This window comes from Elaeis guineensis, chromosome 14 (genome assembly GCF_000442705.2).
Source record: "Elaeis guineensis isolate ETL-2024a chromosome 14, EG11, whole genome shotgun sequence".
NCBI classification, from domain to species: Eukaryota; Viridiplantae; Streptophyta; class Magnoliopsida; order Arecales; family Arecaceae; genus Elaeis; species Elaeis guineensis.
This window is the reverse complement of record NC_026006.2, coordinates 66266113-66278652: the sequence shown is the minus strand read 5'-3', so window position 1 is coordinate 66278652 and position 12540 is coordinate 66266113. Positions and strand designations below refer to the sequence as shown.

Below are 12540 nucleotides of genomic sequence, written 5' to 3'. Positions count from 1 at the left end.
TTTAAGTTCATGCTGATTGCCACTTTTTCCCCTGCTAACCTGGATGCTTGACAAAAGAAAATTGTTGAATGAGGTGTTAGTTGGTTTAGCTTGCACTCTAAGCATGCGGGCCACTAACCAGAGAGTGATGTAATAATATTCACTCATTACACCCTTGGGTCCTCACTGAGACCTGTGAGAGTGATGGTGTGTTCTGGACTTTACCACAGAATTATAAGGTCAGTTGATCCAACGCTCATGTGACTCTCCTGAACCGAGAGACAGGGAGGATAGATAGGACAATGAAGGTTGGAGGTGACTGCAAGAAGAGGCCATTTAACGCGTGGGTTGTTCGCTTTTGTTCACGGACCGAGGGAGGACATGGGAGCATGTGAACCTCCCCAAATATACTATACAATCATCAAATTGTGGCAGTGGGAACAAGTACCAAGCCATATAAAACATGGTAGCCCGTAATTCGAAGATTGTTGCTTAGTTCTTATATCCCCTAATACAGTCCTCTGGTGTTGCCCAGGTGGCTATCCACTGCAGTTTTCTGAAACTCGTTTGGTTTTGTTTCAGATCAAACATAGGAGAGCTTTTCTCCTTATTATTCTCTTGCATGATGTGGTCGTTCTCATAAATAAATTTAGAGAAAATCTGAAAATTTTAATTTGACGGTAATAAACTGGAGGGAGCCAATTTTTGTACTTCATAATAGACCCTCAAGTTGTTACCAAATTGTACTTGGATTTTACATATAGAAGAGGACACAAAGTAAACGCTAGCTTCTATTTCAAGTTCAGGATGGTAATGATATTTAGAAATAGATGCACCAATGACCCAAATAAAAGGAAAAAACATATATGGTTTCGTATAGCTGAGTTTTCTTAATAAAAAAAAGCAATATATTTGCATCATCTATTATTATCAAAACATCAACTTTTTTCCCTTCTTTAAATTTACTTGAGCCTGCACCCTACCAGCCAAGAAATTACAGCCAAACCTGCAGGCCTAGTGCATGTATTTGTACCGTGCCATTTGCATCCACTTCTGCAAAATCCATGCTAAATGTGCTCCAATGTTGATGCTTGTATCCGCTCTATCATCCACTAGCTATTATCCAAATAAAGGTCCATAAACCGTGAATCTCCCAGTGAGTAAGAAAACAGGCATGGAAGTTTTACCAAATCCCTTTATGAGCTGCCGAAAAAATAATCGATGTATACAATTCAAGGACTTTCTCAAGATTCAACCTTGTTCATCCATAGGATACCCCTCTGTTTCCAGATGTTTTGCTGTCCAACTAAACATAAAGACTAATCTCGTCAACTTTCACCAGCCACCAGTATCCTTCAATACCGTCATGACTCCAAGGACTGCGCATTGTTTTGGGAAGCAATGAAATTGATCCTGCGTTCGCTTTTTATGATAAAGTCTTCAAAGATTACGGGGACCTATAGCCCGAGGGCATAGACTAGTCAAATAGCCAAATCTAGCATGCATGGAGCCCAGAAAAAAGATCAGCCACTTCAGGGCTTCAAAGTGATGCAGATAATAGCAATTCCATAAGCAGTGCTTTGAGAAATAGACTCCTCTGATGCTCAAGTGCAGTCCAATGGCTTTCAACAATCACTCTCCTCATCCAATTCACAACTTAAAACGTAACCTTCTTCTCTCATCAATCTAACCAGTCCTTCTAGCACAACATAGATTTCTTCAGAGCGCCTATTTGATGTATCTCCAGCTACAAAGACCTGCAACCCATTGCTGATCTCCATCCAACTACAACCTGGAATCTTTGCCAGACCAGTTCCCCTCATCTTATCCCTTACCATGTTGGCTTCCTCCCATTTCCCAGCCTTCGAATACAAATTAGCCATGACAATGTAATTCCCTGTGTTTTCCGGCTCGATCTCAAACAACCGGTCAAACACCAACTGCCCAAGCTCGACATCGCCAAACATGGCTGCTCCATTGAGCAATGGACCCCATACCTTCGCATTTGACTCAAAGGGCATCTTATCAATGAACTCCACAGCTTCTTTAAGCATCCCATTGCGGCCAAGGACTCCAACCATGCAAGCATAATGCTCGACTGCCGGAGAAATTCCATGTTCCGGCAACATAGCATCAAAAATGTGGCGAGCCTTGTCTACCACCCCAGCATGAGCACAAGCGGAGAGCACCGCAGTGAAAGTCACAGGGTCTGGCTTAATCCCGGCATCGAGCATCCTCTCAAACAAAGCGAGTGAAGCATCAGCGCCTCCATGAGATGCATGGGCCGATATGATTGCAGTCCAAACAATGACACTTCTAAGCTTGGTTCCCTCAAAGAGCCTTTGAGCTCCATCAAGGAACCCAGCCTTGGCATACAAGTCTATGAGAGCAGTTGCCACATAGATGTTCTGATCACACTCATTCCTGATGCAATAGCCATGGACTTGCTTCCCTCCCAGGAGGTTCGAAAAGAAGGAAAGAGAAGGAAGAACACTCGAAAGAGTTACTGAATTTGCCTAAAACCAGAAGCCTGCATCTCGTGAAATAAATCCAAGACATCGTGTGACGGTTGTTTTGGAAGAGACCGGAAATCACAGCATTCCACGTACTGAGAACAGGATTCACCATTTGCCGAAAGAGCTCCATTGCCTGATCCACAAACCCATAGCTCATATACCCAGCTATCATCACGCTGTAGCTGATGCCATCCTTCTCGGCCATCTCTTCGAACAATCTCCGAGCATAGTCTAAGCTCCCACACTTGGCATACAACCCGATGATCGAATTCCACAACACGGTATCCATTTCAATCCCATTCTCTACTGCCATCCGGTGAACTCTGATTCCAAAAGTAAGGTCCTTGAGCTCAGCACAAGCGTGCAACACGCTGACCACCGTGACCCTGTTAGGGACCACGCCGTCCTGCCCCCGTTCCATCTCCTGGTATAGTCCCAAGCACGCTTCGTAGTTGCCGCCCTGAGAGTACCCAGATATCATGGAGTTCCAGGAGATGATATCTCTTTGGGGCATCGCGTCGAACAACTTCCTCGCGGAGGTCAAATCGTCCGTCCGAGCGTAAAGCGTTATCAATCCATTGGAGACGAAAAGGTCGGCGTCGAGGCCAGCGCGGAGGGCGAAGGCGTGGACCTCCTTCCGGTGAGGCGGGGGAGCGAGGAGGTGGGGAGGGAGGAGAGGGACTTGAGGAGGGCGGAGAGGGTGAAGGCGTCGGGGGCGAGCGAGGAAGGGAGGGACGCGAATAGGCGGATGGCGTCGAAAGGGTAACCGTGGAGGGCGTAGGCGAGGAGCATGGCGTTCCAGGAGAAGAGGTTCTTGTGAGGGATGGCATCGAATAGGCGGCGGGCCTCGGGGAGGCGGGCGGAGCGGGAGTAGAGGGAGAGGAGCTTGGAGGCGAGGAAGTTGTCGGGGAGGACGGAGAGGAGAAGGAGGCGGGCGTGGAGCTGGCGGCCCTGGCGGAACAGGCCGTGGTCGGCGCAGTGCTGGATGAGGAGGCCGTAGGCGCGGTAGTCTGGGGCAGGGGAGGAAGCGACGGCGGCCAAGGCGCGTCGGAGTGCTGGGTTTTGTTGGAGGGGCGCGGAAAGCCTCATCCATCCAAGCCAAGCTGGGGTTGGAGTTGGCGGGAATGCGATTGATTTTTGTAGAACGTTTCGCTGTCTATACTACGGAGACGGCGTGAGATACACGTAAAATAACGTGTAAAATGTAAATGGCGCCCCGGTGAGAGTTGACGCTTTGAAAGGGAAGCCATCATGGCCGGACATGATCCTGGTGACCGTATTTCTCTTTTTCTTTATGACTGTATCAAGAAACCTGAGAGTTTGTCGCATGAGCTTTTCTTTTCAAAAAAATAATAAATTATTTTTTATAATATTATTTTTTAAAATAAAAATAAAAAATAATAAAAAATAATTAAATTTAAATTTAAAATAATTATCCACTCAAGTTTCAAATAAAATATCTTCTCATTTGAAACATAATTTAAAAACAACTACTCAAATAAGATGAATGACCCAATTATCTTTGCAGTTATAAAACAACACTACATATTATAGAGTAATATTATACTATTATAAAACAACACTACACTATAATAAAAATAATACTATACTGTTATAAAATAATACTATATTATTATAAAATTATACTATTTATTATAAAACAACACTGCATTGTTGTAAATAATATTATAATAAAAAAATACTATACTATGATAATATAATACTATCTTATTATAAAAAAAAATATTAATATAATAAAAAAATAATACTATATTATTATAAAAAATACAACACTAATATAATGTAATACTATCTTATTATAAAAAAATACTATACTAATACAATACAATAAAACAACACATTATTATTACAAAAAATACTACACTAACATAATATAACACTATCTTATTGTAAAAGAATACAATACTATGATAATATCATGCCGTAATTTTTAAAAGATATAAGGATACATGATTAATTTCAATCAAAATGAATAATTATTTTTAACTTATGTTTGAAATAGATAAATATTTTTACATAAAATTCATCTTGAGAAGCTATTTTTAAATTAAAAATAAAATTAAAAATTTATCTCTAATCCTCTAAAAATTTAATATATTTAAATAATCATAAAAATAATTTATATTTAATTAAATATTTTTAATATATATATATAATATTTATTATATTTATAATAAATATAAAATCATATTTTTTGCTACTAAACTTCCTAAGAACTTTATATTAAACAAAGAACTACCACCTGTCCGGCTGTCCTGTCCCTCCATAAAATAAATCACAGGCTATAAGCTTGAAGGTGATTGGAACAGACAGAACAATCCCAAATTACAAAATTACACCTAACAAACTTCTCTAGGATATATGTAGCATAAAGATTTGCTCCACTATCTATACTTTTGCCTATTTGGCCTTTTTTTTTTTTTTAAAGCAACTCCATTCTGAATGATAAGATTATCGACATGCAATGATATACTTTTGATTATCATGGTATAGACCTTTCTGTGAAAAATGTCGAGTCTATGGCTACTTGCTGACATCATTGATTCATGTCACAAACATCCTATGATCAAAATCTTTTGTTTTCCAAACAACCACAAAATGCTTCCATCTGCTCTCATGGCTCACCAAGGTAATTGTGACAAGATGTAAAAGCATCCCCTGATTTTGATGAGAAATTGCTAACCAAACCAATGTTGCAGTATATGATGAATGAAATGTTTAAGCACCAGCCTCCACGCTGTAGAATGATCGCATCACATCCACCAAACACTCAGCTTGCTTTGATCAGTAAGAAAAAGGCCCCGTTAGGCCTGGAGAAAGCCGCTAAATTAGGAGCCTACCGACCATCAAGTTGATGACACTTGGACATCCCAAATGTTTATGAATGCCGTCCTATAGCATTGAGACTTGTATCCACTTTGAAGTATTATGTAATTACTTCAGCAAAACTCTCCATATCTTCCTCATGTAGACAGCCAACGACCATACGGCAAGCCCAGCAGATATGTAAAGCAAAACTACACCGGAAGCAACTAGAACACCCGGACCTGTTAGACTGTACAGTTATTGAAATTATGTTTAGTGAAGTATTCTGAATAAATGCAATAAACGAAAAAGTCCAAAAACATAATTAATCATTTGGAGGAATAGGGTGACAACCTGGAGTCTCTGGTGGCGAGGAGAATGGTGAGAGCAGTCATTTGTGTTGCTGTTTTCCATTTCCCCAGATTGTTTACTGCTACAGCCTGCCATTAGGCAACACAGGTCAATATCAAAAGTTGGCATATGTTGGGATGATGAGTGAAAATAGACAGGCGGTTGAAGTGAGAAAAACAACCTCAAGAACTTTACTATTTTGAGATGCAGCCCACTCTCTGACAGCTGACATTGTTATCTGCAGAAAAGGATAATAAACGCTTGAGTTAGCACATAATAATGCTCCTGCTAATGCCACAGTAACATACCAAATCCTTTCCCTCAACATCATAATGTAAGCACATAACAATCCACCATTGCTTTTATTTTTCATATAAAACCATTGTATAAGTTAAAGTTTGGATAATTTTTTCTTTAATATAAAATGGTAACCCTACCAAAGAATCCAACTTTTAGTGTTTATATTCCAAAAAAAGAGGAAAGGAAAACATCTTAATTAAGCCTTGCAGAATATAAGCCTGAATTTCTTTTGTCACTGGTCATCTATAATTTAGTTGTTATCTAAATATATTTAATAAGCTCCTTGTAATCCTAGGCCTGGTATCGATCCAAATTCTACATTCAGAAAAGAGAATAAAACAGGTCATCCCTGGATTTCATATATGTTAATTTTATTATGATCAGTATAAGAGATAAAATAATCAACTTCTTTTCACTATCAAACAGTTCATGAGATCAGCAGTAACTTTACCGATAAATTAGATGTTCAGCAAGCACGAGATGTCAAAGTGATTAAACTTTATTCACTGTCGCTGTATATGCACATTCATGTGATTTCCATATATTTATCTCAATCCAACAAAGGGTTTAGTAATCAGCAAAGCCTTAAGAAACCGAAGTAAGGCCATAAAGGCTATGAAGGAAGAGAGGAAAGAAATTCAGTTTTTGCTCACAGGCTGTATAAAAAAAGAAGCTATTTACTGCACATAAATGCATTGGCAAGTGGAGGTAATTTGTCTACTTCTTCATGAAATTATCATGATAATTAAGTGTGGGTAATTATGGGAAGCTTTGACAATAGAGGAATATTCAGGTAGGAAGATAAAAGGTAAGACCAGAGGCGTAAATGAAATAACTGTAACCAAAAGGATTGGTTCATTTGGTCAACTAATCACCTAAATGAAATCCTAAATATTAGCATAGTGATACATATAAAAAAAAAAGAGGAAGAATGTGACTGAAATAACAGTCTGTAAGCAGAGTTAATATGCATGTTATCACACAAAGGTGAATTAAACTTAAAATGTACTATGAAGTATGAAGACCAGGAAGATGCTAGCTGCAAAGAAATTTTAAAGGTCACAAAAGCTTAAAGCTGACACTGAAGGTTTTTTTCCTGTTCAGGCAGTTGTTCAATTCATTTAGAGCAAAAAAGAGGAGATTGACATAGTTTATATCAATCTACAATAGGCAGGAGATGCAATACGACATGGTGTATGGTGCATATCGGGAGAGAATATTCATTGAATGTGCATATGAAATGTTAATGAGCATTAGCAAGAGTAATGGTAGCTACTAATAGCAATAAAATGCTATTTCAGTTTTCAAAGTGCAAGTTGCTTGTCTGGTTTCAGTGGGAACTCTAAAACAACAAGGTTATTGCTTTTTTAAACCAACAATTTCATTAATTTAAACAAGGATATTCATTCTTCATTCCTGCTCCTCCAGTAGATATTGATAGACGATCTGGTGTCATTTTTCCTCTTCTTAATGATAAAATGTCATTGGGGATTAAAAAGTAGTTATATTATAGAAGGTTGGCTCATCTGTATTGATCCAATAAGAAAAACCCTTTCCTTGGCAGGGCTATATTCACCATATGTTGGAAAGATCCATTTTCAGAAAGCAGCATTTTGCTAGAAGAGGTTACTACCCCACAAAATTACCTCCAATACAATTCTAAAATTTTGTGCGCTTACTAGGGTGAGGCATGGGATGGGATGATACAAACAAACTTAGATGAGTTACAAAAGTTTTATTATAGATATCCGTTTTGGTGTAAAATATAAGATGACTATTTAGCAAAAATTTAACATGCTCTTTTACGGAATTTTTAGCTCCCATATTGATTATGATCAAGGTTTTAACTACCAGTGGGATGATGGGGTGTCCCACCGTCCCGAGTGCTGGGATGGAACACCATTCCAAGTTTCGAGAGAGAATGAGTTGGAAAATGGAAAAAAACTAGGACGGTCCAACACATGGTATTTTAGACCTTGGTTATAAGTTTTGGTTAAACTGACGTTACATTCAGAGATTACGCTTAACACGGACAACTGTATCACTGCATTATTTTATAATAAATGTCCTTTGGCCATCGGATAAGTCAGCTATAATTTGGCAAGAAAAGATGCAGGGACTCATTTTAAAAAGTACCCATATCAATCCCACTATAAATAACAATAAGGTGAACTTAGCAGACTAGCATGGATGATTTACAAATAGTGCAATACCAAGCTGAAGATAAGAAGGCACCAATGACCTGGAACACAGAACAGAGAAAGCTAGCAGTTTACAAATACAGTAAATGAAGTTTTAAATTGGTGATCACCTCTCTACCAATAATGGCAATTGAAGGTACAGTCAGAAGCCATGGTGCATCTCCAAATGCAGCGACTTCCAAAGGTCTGGTACACAATAATACTAGTGTGGCAGCAACCATAAGCTGCACTCAATGAGCAAAATAAATTAATAGGACTCTTAAACTGACACCAAAAAAACAGAAAATATAGATAATGTCATCTGCTTAATTGATCTGTAAAATTCAAGTCATTCAAGATTCAACAATGACAGTGCAAGCAAAACAAGGCACAGAAGAAAAGGATAAACCTTATCAGCTACAGGATCCAAAAATGCACCAAAAGCCGTCCCTAACCGCATCTGATGAACAGAAAAAATGTGACAGCATGAAAACATTCTGTCAAAGCACAAACCAGAATAACTGGGTTAATGTCCTGTATATGAGACATTAAGTGACACAGGGCACAAACCTTGCGGGCGATATAACCATCCAGCCAGTCTGTGACAGCCGCGGCAATAAATATGCATGTTGTTGCAGTGGTTGCCCATGAACCGTTCATGTAAAATGCTAGTGAGGAAATGAAGATGTTAGTCTCATCGAATGCAAAACATGCATAAATTGGAAAGAATATCCCCCATGCAGCATAGCAGTATGGAAAAGGGACACACATTGATCCAATTGATACTTATATATTCGAAGAAAACAAAATTACAGAACATACATTCTTCAGTCTGGAATATACATCACTTATGTTCTACCACATCTGGTCCATAACCAATAAGCCTTGTTCCCAGGGATCAATATGCCAGGTTCCGATCAGATTTTACATACACAAAGCATATAATCACAGGACAAAAGAATCCACATGATGCTAGAATTGGAGGATTCATAATCCACTATAGTTAGTCAGGTTTGAAATTGGATTTTGCTCTTGATTTTCAGCATATCCAACTCTAAAATCTTGGTTATAAATCACTTGTTCTTCTGAAAAGACAAAGATAAGCTCCCATGGACCCAATTTTTCACTGCCTCATGATGCATCCTATGAACCCTTGCAATGGCAATCCTACATGTCATGGCAAAGGCTTTACTAAGAACATTTGCAATTTTATGTTGGTCATCCTACAAATCTGAGGTTGAGATGAAGAAAAATGTGAGAAATAAAATCACTTCTGCCTACATTCTACATAAGTTAATATGAAGCAAACCCTCAATTTAAAAAATTATATCTTTTTTTCTCTGGAGTACAGTGATCAGTTGTAGTGCAAAAATCTCCCTCCCCTAAAAAATATCAGGAATTATTCTTTTTCTAAAAAAATTCCAAAGCCAAGTGACCAATGGTGGTATGCATTAATAAATACTTCATCAACCTATGGTGAAGAATAATGGAAGAAGGTATAAGAACTGTGGATTTATTCCAAGATTCCATAGATACATGAGTAGTCCAACAAGCACGCTTGTTTCCAAGGATGCACATTTTTATATCAATCTTTTGAGATTAAGAAAAATTCTTCCTTCGTATGGAAGAAGCAGATTCAAATCACATAATTAACAAATAAATAAATTTGTAACATTTCCTGAATTTAATGTTCAAATACTGCGGAATCAACAAAAGAATATGGGATGGGAGAAACATGAAATCATAGCCTGAAACCCGGAAGAAAATTCGAAAGCAAGCATTACCAACCGGCTGAAGGTTATGAAATCAATTCCGCAAGGAAAAAAAATATCACTGCAAACATCAAAATATCATCTTTTCTTGTAAATCAGCAACCAAACAAGCAAACATCAAAGAAACGTATATAGATGTAGACAAATTAAAAGAAACAAAGAGAGAGACAAAATAGACCTACTGCTTACGAGAAGAGGGACGGCAGCAACACGGCCAATTGTAAGAACGGTGGGCAGCGTCAACAATCTTGGCGAACCTTGCTGCCCTTCCTGCCTATAACCCCCATCAGTCCCCACCTCTCTTCCATCAATTTGGTACTGATGAAGGGAACCCATCACGTCCCCTTGGGTCGCCTTGCCCTCGCCACCGTTTCCTCCATACGCACCACCTGCGGCCCACTTCCTCGCACCGTCCGAGCCCTCCCCGGCGGTGAGCGTCGCGCGCCCAGATCCGGACCTCATCCACCACCAGCCGCCCTCCCCCCCGGATCGCGGAGCCGCACCGATCGCCCTCTCCCCGTTAGGTCGACGAAGAGCCTCCTCCTCGTGGTGCTCGACCTATTGATTATCGCGCCACCGTTGGGGCGCACGAATCCTGGGGAGCGGGGGACCAGGGGCAGGGGCCTCTTCTGCTGCTGCTTTCCATAGATAAAGGACGGAGGATGGTGGCGGGGGCCCGGGAAGGGGCCGACGGCTCTAAGGAGGCTCGCAGGGAGGGGCGGAGGCATGGATTTGGAAAGAAAAAAAGAGGAGAGGGGGGTGGATTTATTTGAGGCTGGTGGCTCTGTTTGGGGATTTGAGGGATGGAAGGATTCCTTGCCTCGCTTGGGAGTAGGCCGTTCTTTCCTCCGACGCTGGGGGTGGGGAGACAAGAAGTGCGTTGATCCGCGTGGCGGGACGGTGAGATCGTGGGTTCTGAACGAGAGGAATTCTACGTCCACCGCGCAGGATCGAGAAAAAAATGCACCGTTTCGTTCGATTGACCATACAGCATGATTAATTAGAGTGCAGATGTTTAATATAATTTAATTTTTTAAAATATAATATAATATTATGATATTGCAGATAATATCTATGTCATCCGTTGTTTTTTCGTATGATGCAACGAGGTACCATGGGATGCAACGGTATATTATATTATTATTATAATATTTTATTATTTTTTGATATCTCAATAATTATATATAAAAATATAATAAAATATCATATTATTATAATATTATATTAATTTTTATAAAATTTTAATAATTATTCATTAGATATAACAAATATCTTCAGGATGTCATATTATTATTATAATATTTTATTATTTTTTATAATATTTTGATAATTATTTATGAGATACAACAGAATATCATAAAATGAGAGATATTATATTATTATTATAATATTATATTATTTTTTATAATATTTTGATAATTATTATATGATATCATATTATTTTTTATAATATTTTAATAATTATATATAAAATATTATAAAATATAATAAATATTATATTATTATTATAAAAATTATTATTATCTATGATATTTTGATCAAATATGAGTAAAATAAGATAGAGAGAAAAAAATATTTTGATTAAAAAAAATAAACTATATTAAATGCTTATCTTTTTATGATTTGTGCTACGTGGTCTAATTTAATTCAACGAAGTAGATATATTTTTTTTATAAAAAATAATAGGTAAAAAATTTCTCTTCGATCCAATGCAAGAGTACCACGAGTCCCATAGAACTTAGTGGGACTCAGCTCTTCACTAGCGTAAATTAGACAGAATTATATATGCCTATCAAGCGACAGAATTACATATCCCAAGTCCATAGGAAGCTCAGATCCGGAAATCCTGATTAACTTTCCTGCTTGCCAACCAATCAGCCACGGCATTCACTCCCGATGTACATATGCAGCCTTAAAAACCTCCAAGATGGAAATTGAATGGTACTTGTAAATAGCAAAGATTGGCGCAAGGTGAGTAGCACGCCCATCAATTCAAGCAATAACAGTGGGCGAGTCCCAACATGATGGCTGTTATGGTCAATCTCCTTTTGCATCTATCATCGATGAAGAATATCTGTAAAAAAAATTTTTATAGATCAAAATTATGTTGATGGAGATCCTCCGATATTTAAATCAGAGAGGAGGTTGGTGAACAGCAGATAAAAAAAATTTGAAATGGCAAAATCTTCATCCAAAATCATCTTATTTGTACTATTCATTTATCTCTCTTTTATAAATGATTCTGACATAACCGTCGAACACGTGATTTTACTTTTTATATGCTAAATTATCGGATTATAATCATGAGTTAATGAATTATTTATTTTCACTAATACCGTAACACATAGTCGATAACCGTTCATAATGGTTATAATGTGTTGAGAAGATAGGCCGACTATATGTCGGTAATAGTGTAATCGGTAGTTCTGAAGATCCGAATGAACATCGATCGAACCGTTCGAAGACATCAGCATATCAGAATTATCGATCGATGCTCATTCGGATCTCCAGAACTACCGACTTACCACTATTACCGACATGTAGTCGGCTTATCTTTTCAACACACCTAACTATTATAAATGGTTATCGACTAGTGTCGCGGTCATTAGTGGAATA

The 12540-nt window shown here is 38.3% G+C and overlaps 2 protein-coding genes across 2 annotated transcripts; both read right to left on the bottom strand.

Moving 5' to 3' along the window:
- Positions 1–829: 829 nt before the first annotated feature.
- Positions 830–3773, bottom strand: LOC105057028 (pentatricopeptide repeat-containing protein At2g37310). Its single transcript, XM_010939460.4, is given in 4 exon segments — positions 830–2494; positions 2497–2541; positions 2544–3138; positions 3141–3773. Coding segments are annotated over 4 exon segments (1974 nt in total). The 5' UTR covers positions 3585–3773; the 3' UTR covers positions 830–1604.
- A 1194-nt stretch (positions 3774–4967) lies between these two features.
- On the bottom strand, positions 4968–10898 carry LOC105057029 (CDP-diacylglycerol--glycerol-3-phosphate 3-phosphatidyltransferase 2). The gene is given in 8 exon segments (XM_010939461.3): positions 4968–5571; positions 5676–5761; positions 5854–5910; positions 8284–8397; positions 8562–8612; positions 8723–8820; positions 10107–10433; positions 10436–10898. Coding segments are annotated over 8 exon segments (1071 nt in total). The 5' UTR covers positions 10653–10898; the 3' UTR covers positions 4968–5450.
- Positions 10899–12540: the final 1642 nt, after the last annotated feature.